The following is a 26,235-nucleotide window of genomic DNA, read 5'->3' as shown; positions in this document are numbered from 1 at the left end:
ACTTTAAATAATTGTTATCAGATCTTACATCACTCTTTAAGAACGTGATCATTCACTTTCTGATTGGATATCGTTTAGTTTCACGTGATAATCTCCAGAGTGTGCACGCGTTTGTCCTCGGGGTTCCCCCAACACATCAGGATTTCTGATCGTACATATTAAACATGTTGAATATTTACGATTCGTGATCGGGGTGGCTCCAACGTTCTTCCGATCAGGTTCGGACACTCTTAACACTCCTCACACCAAGGGAAAATATGATAAGATAATCTGTAGGGCCATCAAGATAATCAGGACAGAGCTAGGATTGTCGGAAGGGGGGAAATCAGCCCGATTATCTTTTGGTGTGTACCCAGCATAACTAATTAAACACGTGTTTTTTTTTGCTACTATAGCTTTAAGACTTCTATAAGGCTTATCACTCTGCGCTTAACCCTGGGTTATCATCATTCTAAACCCTTTTTAACCCTGGTTAAAGATACATTTCAGATTTTTTTTTTATAAATGGGGTTATGAAACCCTATTTTTGGATTTCTGGTGTTAACCCCACATTGCAGTGCAAAACTTGTACAGTGTTAAATGATGTGTTGTGTTAGAATCTTATAACCAGATGCTTAGCAACAGGCTCAGCACAGCAACAGTGCATGTTGTATAAACAGTCATTTCTGCATTTGAGGGTAATGGAAAATGCATCAATTGAAGTCAATAAGAATCTTTCCTTAATAGTCTCCTGAAAAGTCAATTTCTAAAACAAATAAAAATAAAAATCTTTATAGTTCAGTTGCCAATATACAATAAAAGGAAGCTGACACCATACATATGCAAATAATAACATTAACCCAGGGTTTAGGAATGAACAGTGTGAAATGTCAACTATGTGGTGTGACATCATAACTATGACTTCAACCAACTTCTGTGCAGAAAATAAGCCAATAATTTAAAAACAATTTAAACGGGAGAATTATTTTATATTCAAATGTTTTAACCCAATTAACAACCCTACACTGAACTTTTAAGGTCAGCATGACTCTAGTTTCTTATACTGCTCACAGTAAGACCAGAATTGTGAATATGATCTCAAAATTATTATAGAATAAATGTGTATGTTACCTTGGCCAAATTTGATCTTATTCAACTACTGTCACTTCTCTTTTCACTTGTCACTTCACAGTTCTCTTTTCTTTTCATTCACATCATATATTCTGTTTAGGTTAGTCTTATTTTGTTGCAAATAAGAGCTAATTAGCTGTTAAGTTAAAAGACAGGACACGGATGACAGTAACACTGAATCCGTTCTGCCAACTGAAATCCCAATAGATCATGACAGATTAAAGCAAATAAGGGCAGAGTTAACATGCAACAGCATAACATTGTTAATGAATCATGAAACTCTGGATCTTCTCCCTATGATGTATAAAGACAGCTGTTAGTGTGGCTCAATCCAGGGTGCAAAATCATCCACCAAATATAAAAACATGGCTGACAACAGCTGTCCTTTGAGATAACTCTACACGCAAAGCTGTAATTTGCGACTGCAGATGCTTGCAGAGTTCTTCTCCTTGAGGGCTCCCTAATACCAATTAACTGATTGGATTGTTCTTCATCACAATGGTTGTCTCTCTGGAGCGCTGTGCTCTTCATCTCCTACAGCTAATGAGGTGCACTCCACACTAGTGTCAATCACTACTCAGGGACGCCACAGAAAGGCAGATGACAGAGATGGTGGTGATAGAGATAAGAGGAGAAAAGAGTGAAAAGATAAGGAGAGAAACACTAGATGTTTATCACAGTAAAGCATTTAGCAACAGAAAGTCAAGAAGCGTCAATTACATTTTATATATAACATTTTTATATATATACAACTTTTTCTCTCACAAGTCCCTGAAACAAGAAAATCCGGTTTGTACATTGGCATTGATGTTCCCATAGCGTCAATGCCATGACACAGCGAAGTTCCATTTCAAAGGAATGTCTCAGGTTATGTATGTAACCCAGTTCCCTGAGAAAGGAACACGATGCTGTGTCTCATTGCCACACCAAGGCTATGTCTGTGCGCCTCCTTCTGGCAATTAGAATTTGATGGGGAGCATTTCAGGCTTCTGTTTTTAGCCTTGGCCACAAACTACATTGCATCACCATGTCATTACCTTCTGCCAATCACATTGGCAAGTATATACATGTGCTTCAGACACCGGCTCACACAAAAGCATTCCAATAACTTCAACACCATTGTACAGCTTCTTGCTCCCATCTCACATATGTAACCTGAGCTGTTTTTACAATCATTTTGGAAAGTCTGACTTTTTTTTTTTAAACTATAACTTTTGTACCCAACTACACCTTCTCTAACTATACTTAAATCTTGCTCTTGAGCAGGTATCTACCAACATTTGCTCCAAACTGTTAAGCATGCTCACAGTTAGTTGGAGTATTTTGCTTTGGGCTACAGCACAAAAACTGTCATGTGGAATTACACTAACAGTGTTTCATACTGCAACAGGTGCAGAGAAGCTTTTATCACGGCAGAGGAAAAATGTGCATAAATAGGGAAACTGAAAATGTGGCTGGCATTACGTAATGTGAGAGAGTTCTCGACAAAATCCATTTGCAGCCCTACACAACTTTCCACTTTAGCCATTCACACAATGACATGCACGGAAAAACAGCTGCCATTACTGCCAAGAAACATTGCTTTGGAGATGTCTCCTGAAAAATAATACAAAAAATAGTGCACTTACTTTATGTGCATTTGCATGTGCACGTCATTCTATTTACTGTACATGCTTAAAGGAATAGTTCAGCCAAAAATGATAATTATGTTATGGTTTATTCTTACATGTTGTTTGTGTTCATTAAATGCAAAATTAGATATTTTTTTAAGAATCTTCAAACAGCTATGACCATGACTGAAAAGCTCTAGAAGCAACATAAAACAATCATAAAAGTAGCTCATATACCAAGTTTCATAATGCCAAACAATAGTGTTTTTTACTTGATGGCTTCACCATCAGTCATTAAATTGAACCTTTTCTTGACATAGAAATGACAAAACCACATAAAACAGGTGGTTGAATACAAAAAGTACAGGTGCATATCAGAATGCTGTGGAAAAGTTTTTTATTTATTTCAGCAATTCAACTCAAATTGTGAAACTCGTGTATTAAATAAATTCAATGCACAAAGACTGAAGTATAGTTTAAGTCTTTGGTTATTTTAATTTTGATTATTTTGGCTCATATTTAAGAAAAACCCACCAATTCACTATCTCGACAAATTTGATTCTCCATGGGGTTCCGGTCTGGTGAGTTTGCTGGTCAGTCAAGCACACCAACACCATGGCCATTTAACCAACTTTTGGTGCTTTTGGCAGTGTGGGTAGGTGCCAAATCCTGCTGGAAAATGAAATCAGCATCTTCAAAAAGCTGGTCAGCAGAAGGAAGCATGAAGTGCTCCAAGATTTCTTGGTAAACGGGTGCAGTGACTTTGGTTTTCAAAAAACACAATGGACCAACAGCAGCAGATGACATTGCACCCCAAATCATCACAGACTGTGGAAACTTAACACTGGACTTCAAGCAACTTGGACTATGAGTTTCTCCACCCTTCCTCCAGACTCTAGGACCTTGGTTTCCAAATGAAATACAAAACTTGCTCTTATCTGAAAAGAGGACTTTGGACCACTGGGCAACAGTCCAGTTCTTCTTCTCCTTAGCCAAGGTAAGACACCTCTGACGTTGTCTGTGGTTCAGGAATGGCTTAACAAGAGGAATACTTCAAAATTTAGCCACATTTCTTGACACGTCTGTATGCCTTGACCCCAGCCTCAGTCCATTCCTTGTGAAGTTCACTCAAATTCTTGAATCGATTTTTTTTGACAATCCTCATAAGGCTGCGGTTCTCTTGGTTGGTTGTGCATCTTTTTCTTCCACACTTTTTCCTTCCACTCAACTTTCTCTATGCTAAGATACAGCACTCTGTGAACAGCCAGCTTCTTGGCAATGAATGTTTGTGGCTTACCTTCCTTGTGAAGGGTGTCAATGATTGTCTTCTGGACAACTGTCAGATCAGCAGTCTTCCCCATGATTGTGTAGCCTAGTGAACCAAACTGAGAGATCATTTTGAAGGCTCAGGAAACCTTTGCAGGTGTTTTGAGTTTAATAGCTGATTTGCATGTCACCATATTCTAATTTGTTGAGATCGTGAATTGGTGGGTTTTTGTTAAATCTGAGCCAAAATCATCACAATTAAAAGAACCAAAGACTTAAACTACTTCAGTCTGTGTGCATTGAATTGATTTAATACAGGAGTTTCCCAATTTGAGTTGAATTACTGAAATAAATTAACTTTTCCACGACATTCTAATTTATTGAGATGCACCTGTACAATATCATGAATACAAAAAGTACAATCATTAGAAATTCACGCATATGCTTTACACTTCTCCTACCTGGTCTTGTGATGAAATGTACCTCTGGGAACTTTTTTGCAAGACCCAAAATACGTAACAATAGGTCCATATCACTACAGTTTCTGATAACAGCTAACACTTGTAATCATTTTCATGCACAGTTATGATTAGAGCTCCATACGTTTCGCTTTCCGGACGTAACTTGCATTGTAGCTCTGCCGGATATGAATCCCATCAAAAACATGACTAGTGATGAAAGAGCTGAAAGATGAGAGATCAAAAACGAGCTAAAACAGCAAGCTTGCGACTGTGTTTTTATACCACATTCACTTTTGTTCATACTATCAGCTAGGTTTAAGTGTAGTGCAGATGGTACATTATTTTAAAACGTCACAGACCATTAGACTTATAGTATCACTCAATAGACATATCACACTTGCAGTGACACCTACAAAATCAATGTCACATACAGCACACTGTATGTATGTTCATCTGTTCCGGTGGGAAAAAAATTAACCCTTTTAGTGCCACCTAGTGGACATTTCACACAGAATTAGTCACAAAACGTTAATTGCAGTATGTATTTCGCGTCTTGCAAAAAAGTTCCCAAATCAGCATAAGACCAGGATGAGATTTTCCTTCCTATTTAAATGTTTTTTTCTTTTTTGTTGACACTCTTATACATCAATTAACCCGTCATTGAAATTATATCATATACTGATTATTAGTATTAACTTTCTAAGTGGATTTTATCAATAAATGATGAGCTGGACATTCCTGTACTGTTACAGGAAGTGTGAGAGACACATGTTGACTAAACCCTCCAGGAGTGGACAAATTCAGCTCGAGCTCACTGACCTTTCACCAAAACATCTCAGACTAAAAGAAGGAGCAGCCAATAAAATAGACGTCTGGTGGTGTGGTGTCAGAGCAGAGGTGACCACAGTCTGCCTCTTGCCATAATAATGAAAAGCATAGCTCAAAGTAGGTGTGCAATCTGCCATGCATAGATGCACCCTGTCTACCCTTGCATTTAATCGCACACACATAGCAAACACCTGTGCCAAGATTAGCAACCCAGCTTCATCTATCATCTGCCATTAATGGACTTTATCACTCATGGTGTCTGACTTGTTCATATGTGGTCAGTCATCTGTACTGCCAGTATAATTACCCATAAGCGCTCAAAAGAGACTTTAAGAACCTGTCGAGACCTGCTGTTGAGGATGCAGCCTGGGTTTGGGGTTGTTTGGGATCACAGACAAATACAGCTGTGTTGTCACCACTGGTAATGTGAGAATTTAAATGCAACAAGTCACTTTGCTATCCACAGGCATGTGTTGTCTGTTGGCGTTTCCACCTCAGATGCTGATTGTAAAGAAAGAGAAATGTTTGCAAATGAGCTTACTTACCCGCCTTTGATGAAGTCCAGGAAGGTGACTTCAGTATCAACGAGAAACGATAGCAATGTCACCTGGAAACATGAAGCCAGAAAATCCCATGAGGATTCTGTGTGCTGTTATGTCACTATATCAACGATTCACGGAATCTTCTAACTGATTTTGATTTATATAAGGAAGGACTGCCCCAGGCATACATGACAGAAAAATAAAAAAGTGTTGGGGAAGCTTCTTTGAAAATGTAGCTTGTCAAGCTACGAGTTAACCAAAATGCAAATAACAGTGCTTATATTAAATGTATTCTACCACTGGAACGGTACGTAACCGTATTATATTATGGTATGCTATACATTTTGTTCTCATTTTTATATATGACAAGTCAACAGTAGCACAAGTCAACAAGTCAATTACTAGCTATTGTAATCAGCTCAATGCACGTTCTTTCATGAGACCAAACATATTTTCATTTTATCTTATGTTACATTTTATTCTCAGCATTGTAAGCATCCTAGTAGACTGTGCACAAAATTATGACCTGGACTAAGATGAAATGAAGATAATACAAATTTGTCAACATAGAGGGCAATAAATGGCCTACAAGTTGAACATGGATTATGTAACACTGTTCAGAATTGGCATGAATGCATGTACACGGCAATTACAATTGTATACTTTGAAGCTTCGGGCTGGGGCGGGTGTCACCTGAGCAGATACTTTTTTTACTTATATTAGTTAGGCTTTATTGATTTCATGAAATACAATTCACAAACAGTACATGTAATAATCCACACTATTTTGGCCAGAAGCGATGTCGCTTTTAGTTCCTCTCCAACACTACAGCAAACTAAATCAATAAAAACAAAAGCATACACTAGCAAGAATGTAGCATGAAAAATGTATTCTTACAGTTCCAGAGTTGAGATATTTTTTCTTTTTGCCTTTCTTCTTAGGGTTTATGACCTGTGCAGAGAAAATTAGTGATTATAATCATTTATGGGATAATGGAATTTGTATGAGACTGAATAAATGCAACATAATTGATATGCATACACTGTATGACATTACACAACACCTCTTCTACACCCTAGAGTTAAATTCAGGCTGTGTAGAAATTGCTTTTTAATGCTTTGACATTCGCCTCTAAATTCATTCTTATTTCCCTATAGCCTTTTTTAATACTGTGTAACAAACAACTGCTAGAAATGCAATAAGAATTAAAAATTAAGCAAATAAATTGCTTGACGCTTTCTACCAATGCAATTAAAAAATAAAAATAAATAAATAAAGTACTGTATTTGGTCCAGTTACTTTTTTAGGTTTGAATCAATACATTTGAATTGCATTGATTCCTTCACTTTATTTATTATATTTTAAGTTGCACTCTTAGTCCTCATATCACTACACCACTTGATAAACCTTGTCACCTTATCTTATTAGTAGAACCATTACATGAAATTGGAACCAGAATCGTAAATTCATTGCTCCATTCAAATCCCTACTGACACATAAATGAGTGTCCCCATGTGTGCTTGCAAGAACAAATGAAAGACGAAGAGAGAGATGGAGAGAGAGAAAGAGTGAGAGAGAAAACTAGAGAAATGTGTTGGAGAAAGAGAGAGGTTAGAAAAATATGTTTGACAATTATGAGACCAAAAACAACAATAGACTTTTATTACAGAGATGATTATTCACATATGGAAAAGCGTGAGCCACATATATAAAAATATAAAATAAGATCTCTGTTCCTCCCACTCACTAATGCTAAATGTGTTATGAACAAATGCAAAGCCTGGGGGATGGGATCATATGCCAACATCTTTTAGATCTATGACTCTAAATCCTCACGTTGTTGAGTGTTCCTCTTAAATGACAGTGTGAAATTACTCACCCTAATTGAGAAAACACAAGGTTTTCAGTTTTTATATCACCCTTCATCAAAAGTTGTTTAATATTCTCAAAAGAAAAAGTCGAAATATCTCTGCTAATTTGTTATATACAGTAGATATGGCTAGATTTTACTTTTTAACTTCAATGCCATAAATGTCAATATAAATAATAAAAAATTCTGACTAAAAGTACTCAAAGCTTCCTCCCCAGTCCAAAAAACATAAATAAGCTGCAAAAACTCGTTCCAATTTTGTGACTTTGTGGTGGCATGTTGATGGACTAAACAGCAGAAAAACTGTGTAAAGTAAAATGCTAAATGAAGTCTGAACCTTTATTTTCATGTACGTGTGTAGCACCTACAGCTCTGCATATATTTCTGAAGTTCGCAATAAACATTTGATTTATTTATTTATCTATCCTAAATCATAATTTCAGGCTGAAATTAAGTTGCACAATCCAGTTTGGATCATTTTACACATTTAAATGAAGCATAAGCAGTTTATGGGACAAATTGTAACCACATTTGAGTAAGTGTATCAATGCTCAATAAGATGATGTTTACATTGAGACATTACCGATAAAGTAGCAAAAACAGCTAATAAAAGTACGTGCTGTGTGTCTATGAAATAATTAATTTACATCTATTAACATTCTTAAATACTGGTCAAAAATCCTGCTCTGAATAACAATACTTTAAACTTCCAATACACTTATTGTGGAAATCTACTTAATCTACAATGTTTGTTTAACATCAAAATCAATTGTGATGATAAATGTCAAAACCTATTGGAATAATTCAGATATACTGTACATGTTTCAAAAGTGGTCAAAAGTGGCAGCCTACTTGTAACACCAGTAATGAAGACTGTAAGCTACAGCATATTTGTTATACTGTGAACACTTTTTTTTGAAAAAGTACCATGTTAATGAGCTCTGTGAAACAAATGAATAAAATGAATGAAATATGATTACCTCATACACGTTAAACTGTGACTGGCCTCTTGACAACTCTCTGTAGCTTGTGCTGAATTCTCCAATGAAGTCATGACTGTTAAAACACACACATATACACAGATTTGTCAGCATGGAAAACATTACATTTGTTTCAATATAAGCTTATTTGGCTCTGATAAATGTTGTTCTGATATTTCAACAGCGCTCAGTCTTTTAGCATGCTATGACATAAAACAATTAATTATCTTAGATCAAAGCACAGAATCCCTTAAAATCACGATGATAATGTGATTTGGGTTCCAAAATCATACAAAAGTGCATACAAAGAGGTGAAAGCTGAACTGTCTGGTTAAGATAATTTTGTGTTTGGATGGCTGTGTTAAATGTTTCGAGAACAAGTATATTGCATTGGAGAAAAGTGTCAAATCGATTGAGAAAAACTATAAATGCTGGACAATTTGAGCATAATAGCATTTTTTACTGTGTTCACATGAGAACACTTTCGCTATCTGAACTGAACATTACATTACAGATTAAGGGATGTGTCAGATGTGTATATTGAGCTTCATGTGACTGTTTATAGCTCATTACCTGCCATCCCGATCCCAGTCATACACTTCAACCTTGATCGTTCTGTTAGAAAGAGAGAGAGAGAGAGAGAAGCAGAATTGTAAAATTTGCCTTTGTGTGAATTTCTTTAAAAATGAATTAGAACACAGCTCCGCGCACCTTGTTTGTTGAGAATGATAGTTGACAGTTTTCTGTCCATTCTGACAGTTTTTTTTCTATAGGAATTTAATTATTTATTTACATTTTTGCCCGTTTTAATGTCTGCTAGATTAAATTGTAATTCTGGTTACTAGTGAAAAGTAACAGTAGACCTCCCCTTAATAAGCCACATGATTTAATGTATCATTGTGATGTGTTTTTGTATTATTGTATTATGTATCATTTATGTATAATTAATTCCACAGCACAAACACTGCATGCACTGAACAACAGTTATATTGATGCATGCATTAGAAACCATATCTAATGAACTGTTCTAAAGTAATATATAGTTTATTAGCCTAAAGCTTTGTTCATGTCATGTTGGAATTACCATATTCATGAGATGACAACGCTGAAATACCACCGAGCTGCTCATGTCGTTGGACTTAGAAATGAATTGTTTCCATGGTAATAATCATCACACCAAAAAAGAATGTGTGTATGGCTTTACTGTTGATGACATAAAAGTATTTAAAATGCTGCACTAATTAACCTCTTTGTTCTTTTTTTTTCAAACTTTGAAGAACAAAGAAAGAACAACAGGTGTCAAGGGCTTTAAGACAAATCGGAAAGTAGAAAGCTGAAACTTTCATAAAATTCAGCTTCCTCTTATTTTTTTGTTTTGTTTTGTAATAATGATAATAATAATAATAATAATAATTAAAGTCCCTTTAATAATTACAATATGATGCATAAGTGGAGACTATTTATGGTTGACATTCTCAAAGTAGCTATTTGGCATGTAATATGGAATTCAAATTATGATGTGTGTATTCTTTAGAACATCAGTTTTTCAAAGTCAGAACTACAGTACCGTGGAATTATAACTACAATCTCTCTAAAATCAGTTTACCCATGGCACTTTCTTTTCAGGAAGGCAAATAAAATATTTCGCATACTAGGTGTTAGAGTGCCGGATTAGTGCGTTTTGACAGAAAATAATTACAACTCCTGCTGTCTGTCCATGGCGTGACAAGCGAGTGGTGAGTCTACACAGTTCAAACAGAACAGCTCTGTCAATTACACAGAGCTTAAACGCAACACATGCTAACAACAACCCAATCCCCACAGCATCCCTTAGCACCCATTCTCAGTGTAATCATCAACGAGACACTCCGTGCTTCTTTATTAGAGTGTGTGCGCTGGCTTATCTCGCATCCCAGACTCCTCCGAATGCCCAGCGCTCTTCCTATCAGTCTCTCTCTTTCGTTTCCCGCGTGTTCAATCAGAGATAAAGCCTAGGCATTGTGTGGGAGAGTGCGTTATGGTTCCGATCGATGCTCATCAGTGAGGTACGCTACCGCGAGGAAGCTTCCCGCTTTATCGCCACACAGCAAGAGCCCTGTCTGAGCTACTCATGATGGAGGCTTCTGGGATACCATGTGGTGGCTGGAATTCTATTCTATGTTGTCTCGTGTCTCTTAATATTGTTTTGAACTGTAATTTAATCCTTTCTTTTCGAACATGCAGATAGTACTTTAAGTAAACCATTTATAGATATTGTTTTCTATGTTTCCTTTTTTTTGACCAATGTACAGTAGATCCCTATACTATGTGTTATATGCACTGGTTGTGCATATATTCTGATGCTTTGCAAATGCAAATGCAAAACAACAACAACAACAAATAAAAATGAATAAATTATGTATGCAAAGATGTTTATTTAGACGACAATGGTATTTTGGGGGCCTGAAAAAGCAAAACTTTTGAAAACGGGTTTTAAAAATTACAATTTTTGAAAATGATGCCATAATATGAAATGAAATGCGTAGTTTGTGAGCGACAGGCTCAGGTTGTATTTTGTCTTGTTTTTTTTTTCATTAATAGGTCTATTTGCATATAGTTATCAGGTTCCATAGCCTATTTAGGTGCCGATGGCGCAAAACAGAGTGAACTTTCGTTTCATTAGCACATTAATGACACTGTTGTGATGTTGAGAGAGGTGCGAGATAAAAAAATAAATCACTTTAATTGGAATGATTTTAGCGTGTGTGTTTTATCGCGGGTGTGGATCGGGGAACGGGCAAAATATTAAAGGGTCTGGGCGGGTGCGGATTTTTATATTATCACGGGTGACGGGTCGGATCTGGTGCTGAACTTTGCGGGTACGGGCGGGCGCGGGTCTCCAAAAATGGACTCGTGCAGGACTATGGTAGGATGTGCTATTATGCATTATAGAACGTCTGGATGAAAACATGTCAAAGAAAAAGCAGAAACAATCAACTGCAAAACTGCCTAATGTTATTGAATCACATTCCTATCCAGGAATTGTTATAGGACCTTGAACGCTCTGGATGTGTTGATGGAAGCGACCTATTCATCTATTTTTTGATCCTTATTCTGAATTTGATTTAGACATAGTTTTCTACAAAAACACGATTTTCTCAGCTTTTTTGTTGTTGCTTTTTATGAAACTTTAACACATTCAAGTGTTGATAAAAGATTATATGAAGCTAGAATAAAATGTTCTCTGTTCATATTTTTGCCATATTGCATGTTCACATATACAAGTACATACAACAAAATATTCAGGGGCCATTATACTTGTGAAAATGATCAAAAGTAACGGTGGTAGCTGACAACTTAAAAAAGGGGGGAAAGAGTTACGTTTACGGGTAACGTTTCAACTCAACCATAGTTTAAATATGGTTCAAATGTGAAGAGATCAAACTCAAAGTACTTTGTGGCAACAAAATATTGTTTCCCAACAACCAATTAAAACACACACCAATTTCTAACAAACCTATCCCAGTACAAAACACTCCATACCTGTCAAAATCGCCGTTGCAAAGAGCTCTGACGGAGATTTTAAAGGCTTGCCACACAGGGTTCAGCGTGTTCTTCACCACCTCTGTCTTATGGCAAATGGTAAATCTGTAAGATAACAGGATAATAGTTGAAAAAAAATATGAGTCGCCATCTAATAAACGTGTTTCAAATCAAACATTAGCACATGTAATTATTTACATAAAATGTTTAAATTTGACTGATTTGACATTGTCCACTTATTTAAAATTGGAGTTGATTCATTCCTGATTCCAGTCTGATTCTAAAAGCTTATCGGAATATTTAGAAATGACAAGATTGGTTTATTTTCTCTGTTTTAGAGAAACAGCTATAACATTGCATTTGTTTATCAGTGAATGACCGATAATTACCCTCTTACCGAGCAAAAGTAATTTCTCACAAGTAAAGCCATTTTCTGAAGTCATTCCAATCTATAGTGGAATTGAATCATAATCAGAGCCAAACAAATTAAACCCCAACATTCAAAGAATGCTAATATGAATACTAGCAGGAGATTGCATCTCTATGTAAAAATTTTTGTTTGTAAATAGTCTGACGAAAGTTGTTTTATTCTTGTATTATTACAGATTTGCATTGAGTTTGCAACAACAGTATGTTTTGATTCAGTCAGTTTATAAAATCTGTTGTTTATATTGTGAGTGAGAAAAATATCATTGCATAAATTTACATCGCATACATTTATACGAGTTAGTTCAGTTATCTGTTAGTTCAGTTATAAGAAATTAATGAAGGTGTAATATTTAAACAAGTCTGTTTGCTTGTTTGTTTTTTGTAACAATGTGTTTTTAAATTTATGTGCTAAAATGTTTGAATTGATTGACAACTGCAGTTTAAAGACAATTCAAATGAGTTTAAAACTTGTAAAATGTAAGTGGATTTGGTTTTGTGTTTTAACACACACACACAAACACACACACACACACACACACACACACACACACACACACACACACACACACACACACACACACACACACACACACACACAAATAAAGCTGAATATCTGTGTTTCAATGTTTGCCTAATATGAAATCACACTTTATTTGGCAGGCTTCACTGTGGAGCTACACAGAAATAATTTCTGTAAAAATATTGAAAACTGTCCAAAAAAGTGAATATTGTTGGAAATTTGTAGTGGTTTTATTGCTAAGCATCAACAGGACTGTTTCGGAAACAGAGCAAATATTTGACATATTTGATTTGACTTTCTGACGCTGGAACTTGAGCTATACCCCTCTCAAATCACCACAGGATTTACTTTAAAAAACAGATTCTGTTCTCTAAAGGACAAAGACATTAATGGATTGCTCAGTTATGGGCTCAGTACACAGCTCAATATTGGCCTTTTTACTATTTGCTCTCTTACATAAACACTGTTTACCTCATGTCCTTATGGTTCAGAGGGTGAAGGCTCTTCTTAAAGTGTGTATTTGTGTAAGTTTTAGTGTTGCTGAAATAAATGATCTTAAAAATATTGTGCCACTGAGGTGGTCTCAGGTTGGAACAATTATATGCCAAAGTAATGATCCATCTCTGCCTTTTAGTATTCAAACAGCAACAACAGCTTTTCATAAAAAATGTAAAAAAAAACGTTTTTGGGAATAGTAAGCACACTTACACAAAATCACACAAAATATCACAAACACATCTCATCTTCACACTGCACGTTGGGCCCGGAAAATTGCCGGAACATTGCCGGATTGCCTTCTGTGTGAACGCAAACACGTCCCAGGATTGATTCCGGGATCGATCCCAGGTTGGGGACCAAGTAACATTGCCGGGTTCAGTCCTGGGAACAAGCTCTGTGTGAACAAAAGAGAACTAATGCCGCAAACGGCGTGTCGTAGTGATGACGCACGTTATCATTCAACTCTTTTAACCAGGTGTTTTGAAGGCAGATCAATGTTCGCGACGAAAATATAGGTAAAAACGGTAATAAAGCAGAGATCAGTTAGCTCCTCACTATCCACACTGACGCTGAGATCAATCGCCAGTTTAAGTGAAAGTTAATGTGCCTAGCGTTTCCGACTCGTATATTACACGTCACATCCTGATGTCACATGTCATTACGGGCCATCATGTGTTGTGTGTGAACGCACGCACAGATTCTCAGTGTGAAAGGGGCTATAGAGAATTGTGTGTTGTGTTTTGCAGAAAGTGTTGTATAAAATTGAAATCGTCAAAGGCTGAGAATTAGAGTATGGTTTTTCAGATTTGGTGCGTGGTTCTGGTGTTTGAGTGTCAGAAATTGTGCAACAAGTAAAGATTTTTTTTGTGTAAGTTGTTAAAAAAAAACTAAGACAACATTAGCTTCTAGAGAGCAGCCTTCCTGTCTACTGCCTGATTAGGCAGCATCATTACTGAAATGGAACCTCTTGAAACAATCACTCACATTACAGGGATAGTTCACCCAAAAAGCACAAAAGAAAATATTTTAAAGAACTGAGCACTAAGACATTTCTCAATGACAGCATTTACAATTTTTTAAGGTGAACTATCCCTTTAAGTACATGGAAGATTTGACTCATAATTGACACACACACACACACACACAATTATTTTGTACTGTAAAAAAAGTAGCTTAAATAAATATTTAATATTTCTATAAACTTCTCAAAGCTGAATAACCCCTTTTTCTCTGTGTGAAGAAATCTGGAATTATTAAGGGACAGAATCAACCAAACAAGGGGTGATTGTTCCATTCCAAAAGAACCCCTGGTGATCCAGGTGCAAAGGACTATGGGTATTAACTTAAAGGAATTCAATTGAAAGCCATTTCCCCAACATAGAGGCTTGAGATGAGATTGATTCTGTGAGCAGTGTGCACAACTGGCAAAAATCCACTCATGTGTCAGTATTACTCACGTTCCATCCTCATTGCTGCGATAAAACACTAAGAAGGGGTCCGATTTGCCAAAGAAGTCCTTTTTGTCCAGTTTGTTGCCACAAAATTGCATCATCACAGACTCCTGCAGGGTGAGAATGTTTTAGAAAAGCAGGTTATGAGGGCAACGGGAGTGTACGTGTGGATTTAGAGCACTTGGGACAACAATATCAGTATAAATGAGCAGAGTATTTGGCCATTCAGGGTTTCTAGACAGCTAACATTATGCAAATGCTAAACAGCTTGGCATGTTACATTTGCTTGACTACTGTACCCAGATGGCAAGGCTAAAAGGCCTAATCAGAAATCCATTTGACAAGCGTTTATGTAGACACACATTCACTGTCTGTGTGAGATGCAATGCTTCAGCAGGGAATGGGATAAGGTCTATTGATCCCTGTTGTGAAAGACAAAAGTAACAATTACGCTAGCAATGCGGAGGTCTGTCTGCAGACTACATGTGTGTGTGTGAGCACAGCTGAAGTTCTTTGCACATCATGCATGCAATTGATGAATCCATACAACTAAGATAAAGGGGCTACTTTGAATAGACCATAACCGACATGCTGAGAAGCCAAATGAGATTAGCTCCTAGCAAGCTGCTGTTCTTTCTCCTGACTATATAGGCAGCAGTCTATGAAATGTAATTTCATAGTAACTGATCTGAAACAGCTATGTGACGCATACAAATAGTGCTCATCATGTGAAGCGCACAACTTCAGTCATGGACAGAACTGATTTCAGCAGAGTTAGATGTTAGCATGGTGCTAAGCTAAAAACTGGACTGCACACAAAATCTCATTATCAGAACTAAAAATGATAACACTTCAGTATAGGGACTAATTATCACTATTAACTAGTTGCTTATTAGCATGCCTATTATTAACATATTGGCTGTTTTTAGTACTTATAAAGCACATTTTACATGAACACATTTTACTTCCCCAATACCTAAACTTAACAACTACCTTACTAACTATTAATAAGTAGCAAATTAGAAGTTAATTGAGACAAAGAATTGTAGTTAATGGTTTGTTAATAGCAAGAATTGTACCTTAAAATAAAGAGTGACCCTCAAAATCATATAATCTTTGTTGCAGGTGCATAGAACATCTCTTTATCATTGATTTTATTGGTTTCATATTAGCATGTTGCTAAGCTAACAACTCGATGCTTTACTACAAACAAAATGTCATTACCAAAAAACAAAATCAATAATGGAAGCACACAAGAGAATGGGCTTTCAATCGATTTCAATTGAGTTTTGACTTTAGCATGTTACTAAGCTAACAATGTGATGCTCTACTACACAAATTTCATCTAAAAAAATAATAATTTTTTTTTACAAAATCAATGAGGGAACTGCAAAGGAGACTTGGCTCATAATTGATTTTAACTTGTGTTAGCAAGTTGCTTAGTTAACAATGTGAAACTCTACACAAACATACTTTTTTACTAGAAATTTACTAGAAAATCAACAGCACATATAAATATTGGGTATTGTGTTTGATTATGTTTATCTTTGTTTATATTTCTGTATTAAAGACATACAAGTCTATATATTGTCCATAGGCAACTGGAAGTGAGTGATATTGGACAAGCTTGGATGGGCATAAGCAAGCATGGGGCACAAATAAGACCTTAATTTACATGAACAATAATAGCACTTACCCTGCAGTTGCTAAGCTCCTCGGCCTTCACAATAATCGTCCCACATTTCTTCCCTGGAATCCCCCTGTGAATTACAAAATGAGAGTATTCAGGTCATAAATGTGTCTCTTGAACAATACTATTGTACAGAACTGACATAAAAAATTTAATTTTTCTACATCAAACAGTTCAAATATACCAAGCTTGATATGAAAGATCTAGGCCTATTTAATGTAAAAAAAGGAAAGACGATCCCTTCTTCCGTAGAGTCACAATGTTTCCCAGCAGTATGCTGGTGCTTGTGATCATGCTCTCAGATGGATACTTCTGCTGTTGGTAATATAATGAATTGACTCTTTCAAAGACAGTTCAGTGGCTGAAGTCTTGATTAAGGTTTATGAACGCTCTCTCATGTGTACAGAGTTTAAGTGAATGTAATTGGACTGGGGCTATGCCATTGTGCTCTGGGTGGAACCGATCTGTCATACAGCAGAGTGAACATTGCTTTAGTTACTTTTTTAGAACTGGGCTCGATCTATGAGCCTGTCAAGCCTCAAAATGGACAAAATAATGAATGCTTATTTCGTCCATTTTGGGACTCAACAAGCTCAGTTTTGCAAAATTTGCATTCTTTGTCATGCTTTTCCAGTATTACACTGCAGCTTCTTTCAGTTTTGGGGGGTTACTCCCTTCAGTTTCTTTTTCAGCAGGTAAAATGCATACTCTATAGATTTTAAGTCTGGAGATTGACTCGGCCAGTCTAAAACCTTTCACTTAATAAAAAAATACCTGTAAATAAAAGCTGAAATGTTGATCTCTTGTCTCTTATTCATCTTTTGATGTCCAACAGCAAAAATAAAGAAATAGAACTAACTGTTCCAATACTTTTGGAGGGAGTATATATATGTAGGTATATATATATATTATATATATATAAAAAATAAATTCTGCCAAAATCAGTATTGTTTCTGGTCGGTATTGAAAAGTCAATATTGAATTATACGCAACATGTGAGAGTTTTTAGGTCATGTTTTCTCAATTTTTTTCCAAACCGCGACAAGCGCCAGTCTCCCTTTTTTGCAGAATGCGATGTATCCGCTCAACCAATCACAGCGCACCATTCCACGCACTGTAAATGGTAACAACCAATCACAGCACACCATTCCACACACTATAGATGGTAATGGCGATGCTTTGAATACACTCCGCATCTTAGTTTTACTCTTCTCTATTTAAATTACATTAAAATTAAATTTATGCATTTAGCAGACACTTTTATCTAAAGCGACTTACAGTGCATTCAGGCTATCAATTCAATTATTCAATTATCTATTTGTACTTTGTGATCAACTAACAAGGGCTGCACGATAAATTGCATGTGACTTTCATTCGAATCTCGTCAGTAAAGCCGGTTCGGTGATCAATAGTATAGTTAGATCTCTATCACTTGCTTTTAGATGGAGTGACATTTAATACACAGAGCCATAGATCACTGACAAGCTGCGCTATATCACGTTCCTTAGATGAATCGCATTTGATTATTCAATTATGAACGCAATATTGCATAGCTTGTAAGTGTTAGTGTTTTAAATGATGCCATTTATGTTTTTGTTATTACAGCACATAGCACTCCTCAAATAAATTTCTGTAACATTTCAAAGATGAATGCACTTTTGGAAGTTGAATGTAAGGGAAATGTCATTTTGGACTTTCTGTGGTCTAGTCTGATATTGCACATTTTCATGTTCATGATGAAATTTTATTTTATTGCTGTAATTAATTTAAAGCATTAACAAGATTACCTGTTGAACTCATTTTGGAAGTGATGACTTTTGTGAAAGTGAAAAGTGAAAGTGAAGTGACATGTGACATGTATGGTGGCCCATACTCAGAATTAGCGCTCTGGATTTAACTCATCCTAAATGCACACACAGAGGAATGAACACACATTCGGTGCAGTGGGCAGCCATTTTTTGTGATTTTTGTTGTAGCGCCCAGGGAGCTGTAGGTGGTTTGGTGCCTTGCTCAAGGGCACCTCAGTTGTGGTATTTAAGGTGGGAAAGAGCGCTGTACATTCACTCCCCCCCACCTACAATTCTACAAGACCTGAGACTTGAACTCACAACCTTTGGGTTACGAGTCCGACTCTCTCTCTCTCTCTCTCTCTCTCTATATATATATATATATATTTATATATATATATATACATATATATAGCAGCAAATTAGCAGTTTATTGAGGCAAAAGTCGTAGTTAATGGTTTGTTAATAGAGAAAACTATTTGGTGTCTTAAAATGCCTTAGACAAAAACAGTTGGGAAACAAAGATGCGTGATAAACTATGTGACAAATAACATTGTTTTAATATTACATTTTCAAGTCTCATCCAAGAACATCCAGGATGCTTCAGAATAGATTTTTCTGTATCAAACACATGAAGAAATGCCTCCATTCTACCTTTTTGTTTTTGACATTTAGTCCCTCCTGTAAATCCCAATCAAGATGCATGCATTTGCAATCAGCATCTTGAGTGCGCAAGGTAATTAAGTACTGGCGACACAGCAGTGAAATGGATGTTTTTTTTTAGTTTTTTTGGTCTGCGCGTGTGTAATTATCTCCCCTTGGTTGACAGAGACCTGAATGAAATAAGTATAATTACAAGCACATGGTAAAGTGTCACTTCTTTTTTCTTAATGTTTTTTTTATAGAAACGCATTTAAGAAATGGACCTTCATATTTCATATTATTAGAAAGAAACGATACGATAGTCAAATGGTCATTATTCGCATTGATTTATCTCATTACTCAAACTATGATTCTCTCCAGAGCTTCTTGGCTGTGTGCCACACACATTTGTGTCACATTTTCAGTGACTGTTGTCTGTCCACACTGAAAACAAAATCACAGCCAATAAGAACATATTTGATGTTTAGAGCGCAACCACCTCCTTTTTTAATGAAGATTTGGAAGTTTTTTTTTTTTTTACATTCAATTTCTTCATATTAAAGAATGAAGAGAGGTAAGTCATGGATCAAACCAGCTCTGAGAGGAACCATAACACTACAAAAAGGCATGTCCAGACCGCAAGCGAGCATTCATTAGATTTCTCAGACTTCATTGAAAAAGCGGCTGCACTAAAATATGTTTTGCTAAAAAAAAAATTGCATCCAAAAGTGGAAGAACTTCAAACCACTACCCTATAAAAATACCATCAAAGTGTACTGCAGCTGTTTGTGGTGTAACTCTCCATATGAAGCAAAGTGAGTCTAAATATCATGACACTCTTTAACATGTTATATGCTTAATTGCTTTCAACAGCATTTGTACTGATATCATAATTTCCATGGAAAGCCTTCACATTGAGTTGCTGGGTGGCATGGTCCATTGGGCTTTAATGAGTGCACTTCAGCATGGGTGCTGAGGTAAGAGCACTTGAGTTCAGCGGTGGAGAGATCTCATTGTTATTAATGACACAGAAGTTATTTTATGGTGCATTTTCAGCTTCATCCATTCCAACTGATCCGTCTGTAGTTTTCTCATTCTGAGATCACTCTAACAGTGCAATCTCATGTGATAGAAGCAATATCGATATAAGTGAGATCACTCATATCTCCTATATCACGTCAGACATGCATGTATTGCTCTCTGCAAACACTTGCCTCCCACACACAGGGATATATAGAAGTGCTAATGTGTTTGTGACGAGTGGGGCGGGGCCGAGGGACATGGGAGCGAGGCCGGGGGAGTGATTGGAGATGAACTACACCTGTTCGTCCCACCGGTCTCGAGGCCCATGGAGGAGATGGAAGGATATAAAACTGGAGCGACGACAGTGAAGGACGAGAGAGGACCAGGCCTGGGCTTTTAGTTGTGTTTTGGTTTTTATTTTATGCGCACCAGTCGTCCGTGAGGGGCTGGTGCGCTGTTTTGTGTTTATTTTGTTATTAAAATGTTTTTGATTGTCCGCCGGTTCCCGCCTCCTTCTTCCGGATGAATATGAAGGTTGATATCGTTACAGTGTTATACTCTTTTAGATTGATCTCCAAAGTCATTCAACAGACTATTCAAGCAGACATTAGGAACAGAATAGTGCATCTCACAAGACACAAACCAAGCACTCCACTAACCCCGCTCGAAATAGCATCATTTTTTCCCTTCATGCAGCGTCTCCCAAACACGATTGGCAGGGTGATTGAACTGTGTAATTAGCTGTAATTAACAGTCATCAGGGTTGTTAAAGGTCCCCCCCATCAGGCCTCAGACGCAGGTGTGGGGTTTCGCCATGATTTATTGCCTCCAAAACAGCTTTTGTAACCCTTGTTATTATAGTACAGTTATCCATATATAAACCAGGTTTGCTGAGAGACTGTAAGTGTCACGGTTACTATAGCTACTACAAAACCCTAACTGTAAATGTGAGGTCACATTAGCAAAATATTTGATAAATTTCACAGTCGAAAAAGACCAGTCTATTGCTACAGCTCATGCAGAAGTCACTTTCAAACCAAGCAGAATTTAGTAAGACAACTCACATATATTCCTGTTGAAATGAATAGCTACTGGTGAAAATTCACTGAAACAAAAAAACTAAATATAAACACCCAATAATTCTAACGAAACATATCTGAAAATGTGTGGTTTGTGAAGGTAAGTGAACTTTAATAGAATTTTCACTTTTGGGTGAACAGTATCGTTTAATCGAATCCACATTCTGACACAAATCTGTTAAATTATGTTTAAAAAGCTATATTAACAATACAAATAATAGCAATGTTATTAATGTAATTTATAATTTAACACAATCAATCTATCAATCAATCAATCAATTACAGTTTATGAAATAACTAATATTAATTTAAATTCATTCACAACTATCCATTATCCAAATTGCTTGTTCTTTGCATGGTTGCATGGATATTAATAAATTAATATTAATTTAAATATTTAATAATATAATGTTTTTTTATACATAGTGTATTAGATTGCCGTTTAATATTCATAATCCCTTTTGTAAATTGTTTGCATGCCACAGCAATGTGTGAGACGTCTAAAGTAACATTTAGACAAACATTTTACATAATGTTCTCTAAATAGACAGCTTTGCCATTTACATATTCCTCTCAGGTCACATATATTATTAGTGGCAAGTATAACCAAAGCTACAAGTACTCCAAACAGCAGGGATGGCTGTTTGTGGCTCAGTGGTAGAGCATTGCATTAGCAGCACAAAAGTTTGTGTGTTCAATTTCCAGGGAACACACATTCTGGTAAAAAAAATAAAATAAAATGTGTAGCCTGAATGCACTGTAAATCGCTTTGGATAAAAGGATATGTTAAATGCATAAATGTAAATGGACAGACAAACCACAAATCACCTTGTTCTTCATTTTCTTGAACAGAAGCAGTGGTCTGTCTTTAGCTGGATGTAATGAGCGTGCTGGCATTCTGTTCTGCTTAGCTAATGGAGCAACAGTGCAGGGTCCCCCAGATGCAGCGAGACATTGAACTCCCACTGGCAATCTAATGAGTCTGCTTTGATATCCAAAGCACAGAGAAATGTATGTGAGGCAGGCGTTTACCTCCCTTCATGAGGAAGCACTGAGGTACAATAAAGTAGACTCAGAAAGTAACCTGAGAAAAATCAGGTGCTGAGTGACAATACAACCTTGATGGGAAGGATACAGGAAGCTCAAAGGTTTGCTTGTGCAGATGAGGTGGAATAAAGACTTTAATGAGCAGAGTCAGACTAAAGAGCAGCAATAGTGAGCAGCAGCTCATTAGTCGATGTTAACTTTATACCCTGAACTAAACACACAAACTTCTTACAGTGTCACAGTTTGCTCAGCTATAATCCCCTGATGATTTCCCAGCATTCCTTTCATTATATACATACTGCAAAGGAACATTTGTACTGTGTTTTATTGCAATGTACAAAGTATGGCAACATTATTATTTCACAAAATAACCAACTGGACGTTAACAAGTCAGATTTCAGAAGTGGACATACAACTGAGGATGTACTACTGTCAGTCACTGAAGCCTTGCGGATTGCAAAACCTGATTCCAAATCATCAGTCTGCTGGATCTACTTGTCACTTTTGACAATGTGAATCATCAGATTCTCCTGTCCACCCTCTCATCACTGGGCATCACTTTGCTGGTTTGAATCCTATCTAGCAGGTAGGTCTTTTAGGGGAGGTATCCAAAGCACATCAACTGGTCACTGGGTTCCTCAGGGATCAGTTCTTGGACCCCCTCCATCATACTGGCACATGGTTTCTCCTTTCATTGCTATGTTGATGACACACAGCTCTATTTTTCATTTCAACCAGAGGATCCAACGGTAGCTGCATGGATCTCAGGCTGCCTGGCGAACATCTTGGTATGGATGAAGGAACATCACCTACAGCTCAACCTGACAAAGACTTAGCCTTTTGTCTTCCATGTCATTCCAAATCTACAGACTGATTTCACCATCCAGCTAGGTTCATCAACAATTACCTCATCAAATTTGGTCAGAAATTTTGGTGTAATCTTTGATGACCAGCTGACTTTCAAAGAACACATTGCAAAAACTGCTCAATCTTCCAGGTTTGCATTACAGAACATCTGAAAGATTAGGCCAGAGCATGCTGCACAACTTCTGGTCCAGGCCTTCGTCATTTCTAGGCTGGAATACTCCAGTCCTCTTCTGGCTAGACTTTCATCATGCGCTAACAACTACAAATGATTCAGAATGCAGCAGCAAAACTGGTCTTTAGCAAGCCCAAAAGGGCCCATTTCACACCTCTCTTTCTCTCCCTGCACTTGCTACTGGTTGCGGCTGGCATCAAGATCAAGATATTGATGCTTGCATATAGAACAGCCTCTGGATCAGCATCCTCCTATGTCCATTCAGTATTACATAACTACATCACCTCCAGAAGCCTGAGATTCACAAGTGAGCACTGCCTTGTGGTACCACCACAGAGAGGCACAAAATCACTTTCCAGAACATTTTCTTTCACTGTTCCTGGCTGGTGGAATGATCTTCCTTCCCCCATCCCGAATGCTGAATCCCTGACAATTTTCAAGCGACAGCTAAAAACGTATCTATTTTGTCAACATCTGACTGCAAATAATAATAATTAAAATTAAAAAAACTTTGCTTTCTCTTTCTTTAATCCCCAGCCTAGCTTGTACTAATCTGAACAATGTCTTACACTTTGTATCATGAGCATTTCCTTTGTTTATTTGCCTTTTTATGATGAATCACTTATTGTATTCCTCAAATGTAAGTCTCTTAGGATAAAATCATCTGCTTAATGAATACATGTAAATGTAAATTTGAACTGTATTTTAACAAGCTTTAACTGCATTAAATATCAAACTGGTTTCAGATTAGCTAAGAATGGCAGTTTCTCAAAAAACACTTTTGGTTATTTAAAACAGTGTGAGAATTAAAACATGAAATTAAATATTTAGAAACATTTACATAATAATCAGTTCTTGAACAACACATGCCCAAAACAAAATGTTTAATGACAAACGAGAATGTTCATTTGTCATTAAACAGTTACAAATGTATTAGAATTCCTTATCATTTTCTACCAAACTGGCAGACCATTGGCAAAGTTGCTGGATGATAAATGAGAATGGGTTCTTTCACAGTGATTCTCAACTCCCATTCTGGGTCCCACAGACAGCTCGGCACATTTTGTATATCTTCCTTATCTGACACACTCTGTGAAGTTCATAGTGCTCTCTCATAGCAAGCTGATTATCAGAATCAGGTGTGTTAAAAAAAGAAAGACATAAAAAATGTGCAGAGGAGTGTGTCCCCAGAACTATAGTTGAAAACCAATGATCTATCACACTGGAAGGATGCAAGCTTTATAAATGGAGAGAAGAAGCCAAATAGAGGAGTTCTTACCCAAGAGCCTTCTCCATACGACCACCCAATGATCCCACCACCTCTCCCAACGTACAACAGGCCTGGCCAAGGAAATCCTGCAATGAGAGAGAACATTAAAGTGGACTGGGTGGCATTTTTCAACATGGCAAGACGAAAGGTCAGTATTTCAAGTTGTCTATTTATAGTATATCTGAGATTTATTCAACTGTATCTGTAATCCCTGGGTCAGAGCAAAAATAAGCTTTGATTTATCAACTACAGTGCACAATATGGACAAAATTATGTCGTCACCAAAACCCCACAGCTCTGTATGATTCTTCAGCTTTTAATTTCAAAATCATAGGCATTTATAATAAGTTGGCCCTCCCCATATGGGAAGCTTTCCAGTAGGTGTTGGAACATGACTGTGGGGATTTGGTCCATGGCGATGGGGTCTGACTCGCAGTCAGTGTTCCAATGGATCATTAAGGTGGTCAGTTGAACTCAGGTTTGGGATTGGTTCAAGCCAGTTTAAATTCTTTTACAGTAGACTCAGTAAATCTTTTCTTTTTGGACCTTGCCCTCCAAGGCACTGCTATGCTGAAGCAGAAAATAAGCCTCCCAGACCATTGTCACAGTTGGAAACACATAATTCTCTACGTAGCATTAAGATTTATTTTCACAAGAATAAAGTGGCCTTGCCAAAACCATTAAATGAATTGTATGGTTTTTTGTTGGTGTTTTTTTTTTTTTTTTTGACTTCACAGTTTCTTCCCTCAGGCAATCCATCTCATGAACACTTGACAATAACTGTGGAACACACAACACTATTTATACACTCATACACTTATTTATATGACACACACACTTTTTTATATGACACACACACTTAGTCTACACTTCAAATTTGCACATAATTTACCTGTACATACAAAACTGTCTATTGGAATATACCTGCACATAAAATTGTAAATTTGTACATTGTAAGTCCTTATGTGCTTTTTTTTCTTTTCTTTTTTTTATCTGTGGTTTTGTTCTGTCGCTGTCAATCTGTTGCACTGTGGAAGCTTCTGTAATGAAAACAAATTCCTCATATGTGTAAACCTAACTGGCATAAAGCTCATTCTGATTCTGATAAGTATACTGTATCTCTGTGGTAATTACAGTCAATAGCCATCAAAATGTACCATTATAATGATTTTAAAATGAATATTTTAAGTTTAAAAAGCGAAATATATTGCTTTAAAGGTTTGGATTTATCAAGAAGAGAAGGGGGGCGATCACTGAACCCTGAGGCACCCCAGGGATTACTTCATGTAATTCTGAGTTTTCCCCTTCAACAAACCTTGAAGCATCTCCCCCTGACTCAATCCAAAGAAGTGCACTTCCTGTGATGCCAAGTTGATAGGGTGGACAAAATAATTTCATAATCATAAGGGCAACAGGTCTAGCTAGATTATTTACTTATAATAAATAAATATTTAGTAAAAATTAACTACAACCCGAATTCCGGAAAAGTTGGGACGTTTTTTAAATTTTAATAAAATGAAAACTAAAGGAATTTCAAATCACATGAGCCAATATTTTATTCACAATAGAAC

The 26,235-nt window shown here is 36.7% G+C and overlaps 1 protein-coding gene across 1 annotated transcript in view; it reads right to left on the bottom strand.

Annotated features, from left to right (window-relative positions):
* The window catches only part of LOC132105930 (copine-8), a 116,196-nt gene that overhangs the window by 21,366 nt on the left and 68,595 nt on the right, over nt 1-26,235 (bottom strand). Inside the window, exons 6-13 of the mRNA XM_059511476.1 lie at nt 24,674-24,750; nt 16,784-16,847; nt 15,094-15,197; nt 12,190-12,294; nt 9,241-9,282; nt 8,668-8,743; nt 6,715-6,768; nt 5,821-5,882 (exon numbers count right to left, since the gene is read on the bottom strand). Coding sequence (XP_059367459.1) covers nt 5,821-5,882; nt 6,715-6,768; nt 8,668-8,743; nt 9,241-9,282; nt 12,190-12,294; nt 15,094-15,197; nt 16,784-16,847; nt 24,674-24,750 — 584 coding nt within the window. The remainder of the gene's footprint in view (nt 1-5,820; nt 5,883-6,714; nt 6,769-8,667; nt 8,744-9,240; nt 9,283-12,189; nt 12,295-15,093; nt 15,198-16,783; nt 16,848-24,673; nt 24,751-26,235) is intronic.

This window comes from Carassius carassius, chromosome 26 (assembly GCF_963082965.1).
Source record: "Carassius carassius chromosome 26, fCarCar2.1, whole genome shotgun sequence".
Classification (NCBI taxonomy): domain Eukaryota; kingdom Metazoa; phylum Chordata; class Actinopteri; order Cypriniformes; family Cyprinidae; genus Carassius; species Carassius carassius.
The sequence above is the reverse complement of the archived record's forward strand: the minus strand, read 5'-3'. Positions and strand labels throughout refer to the sequence as shown.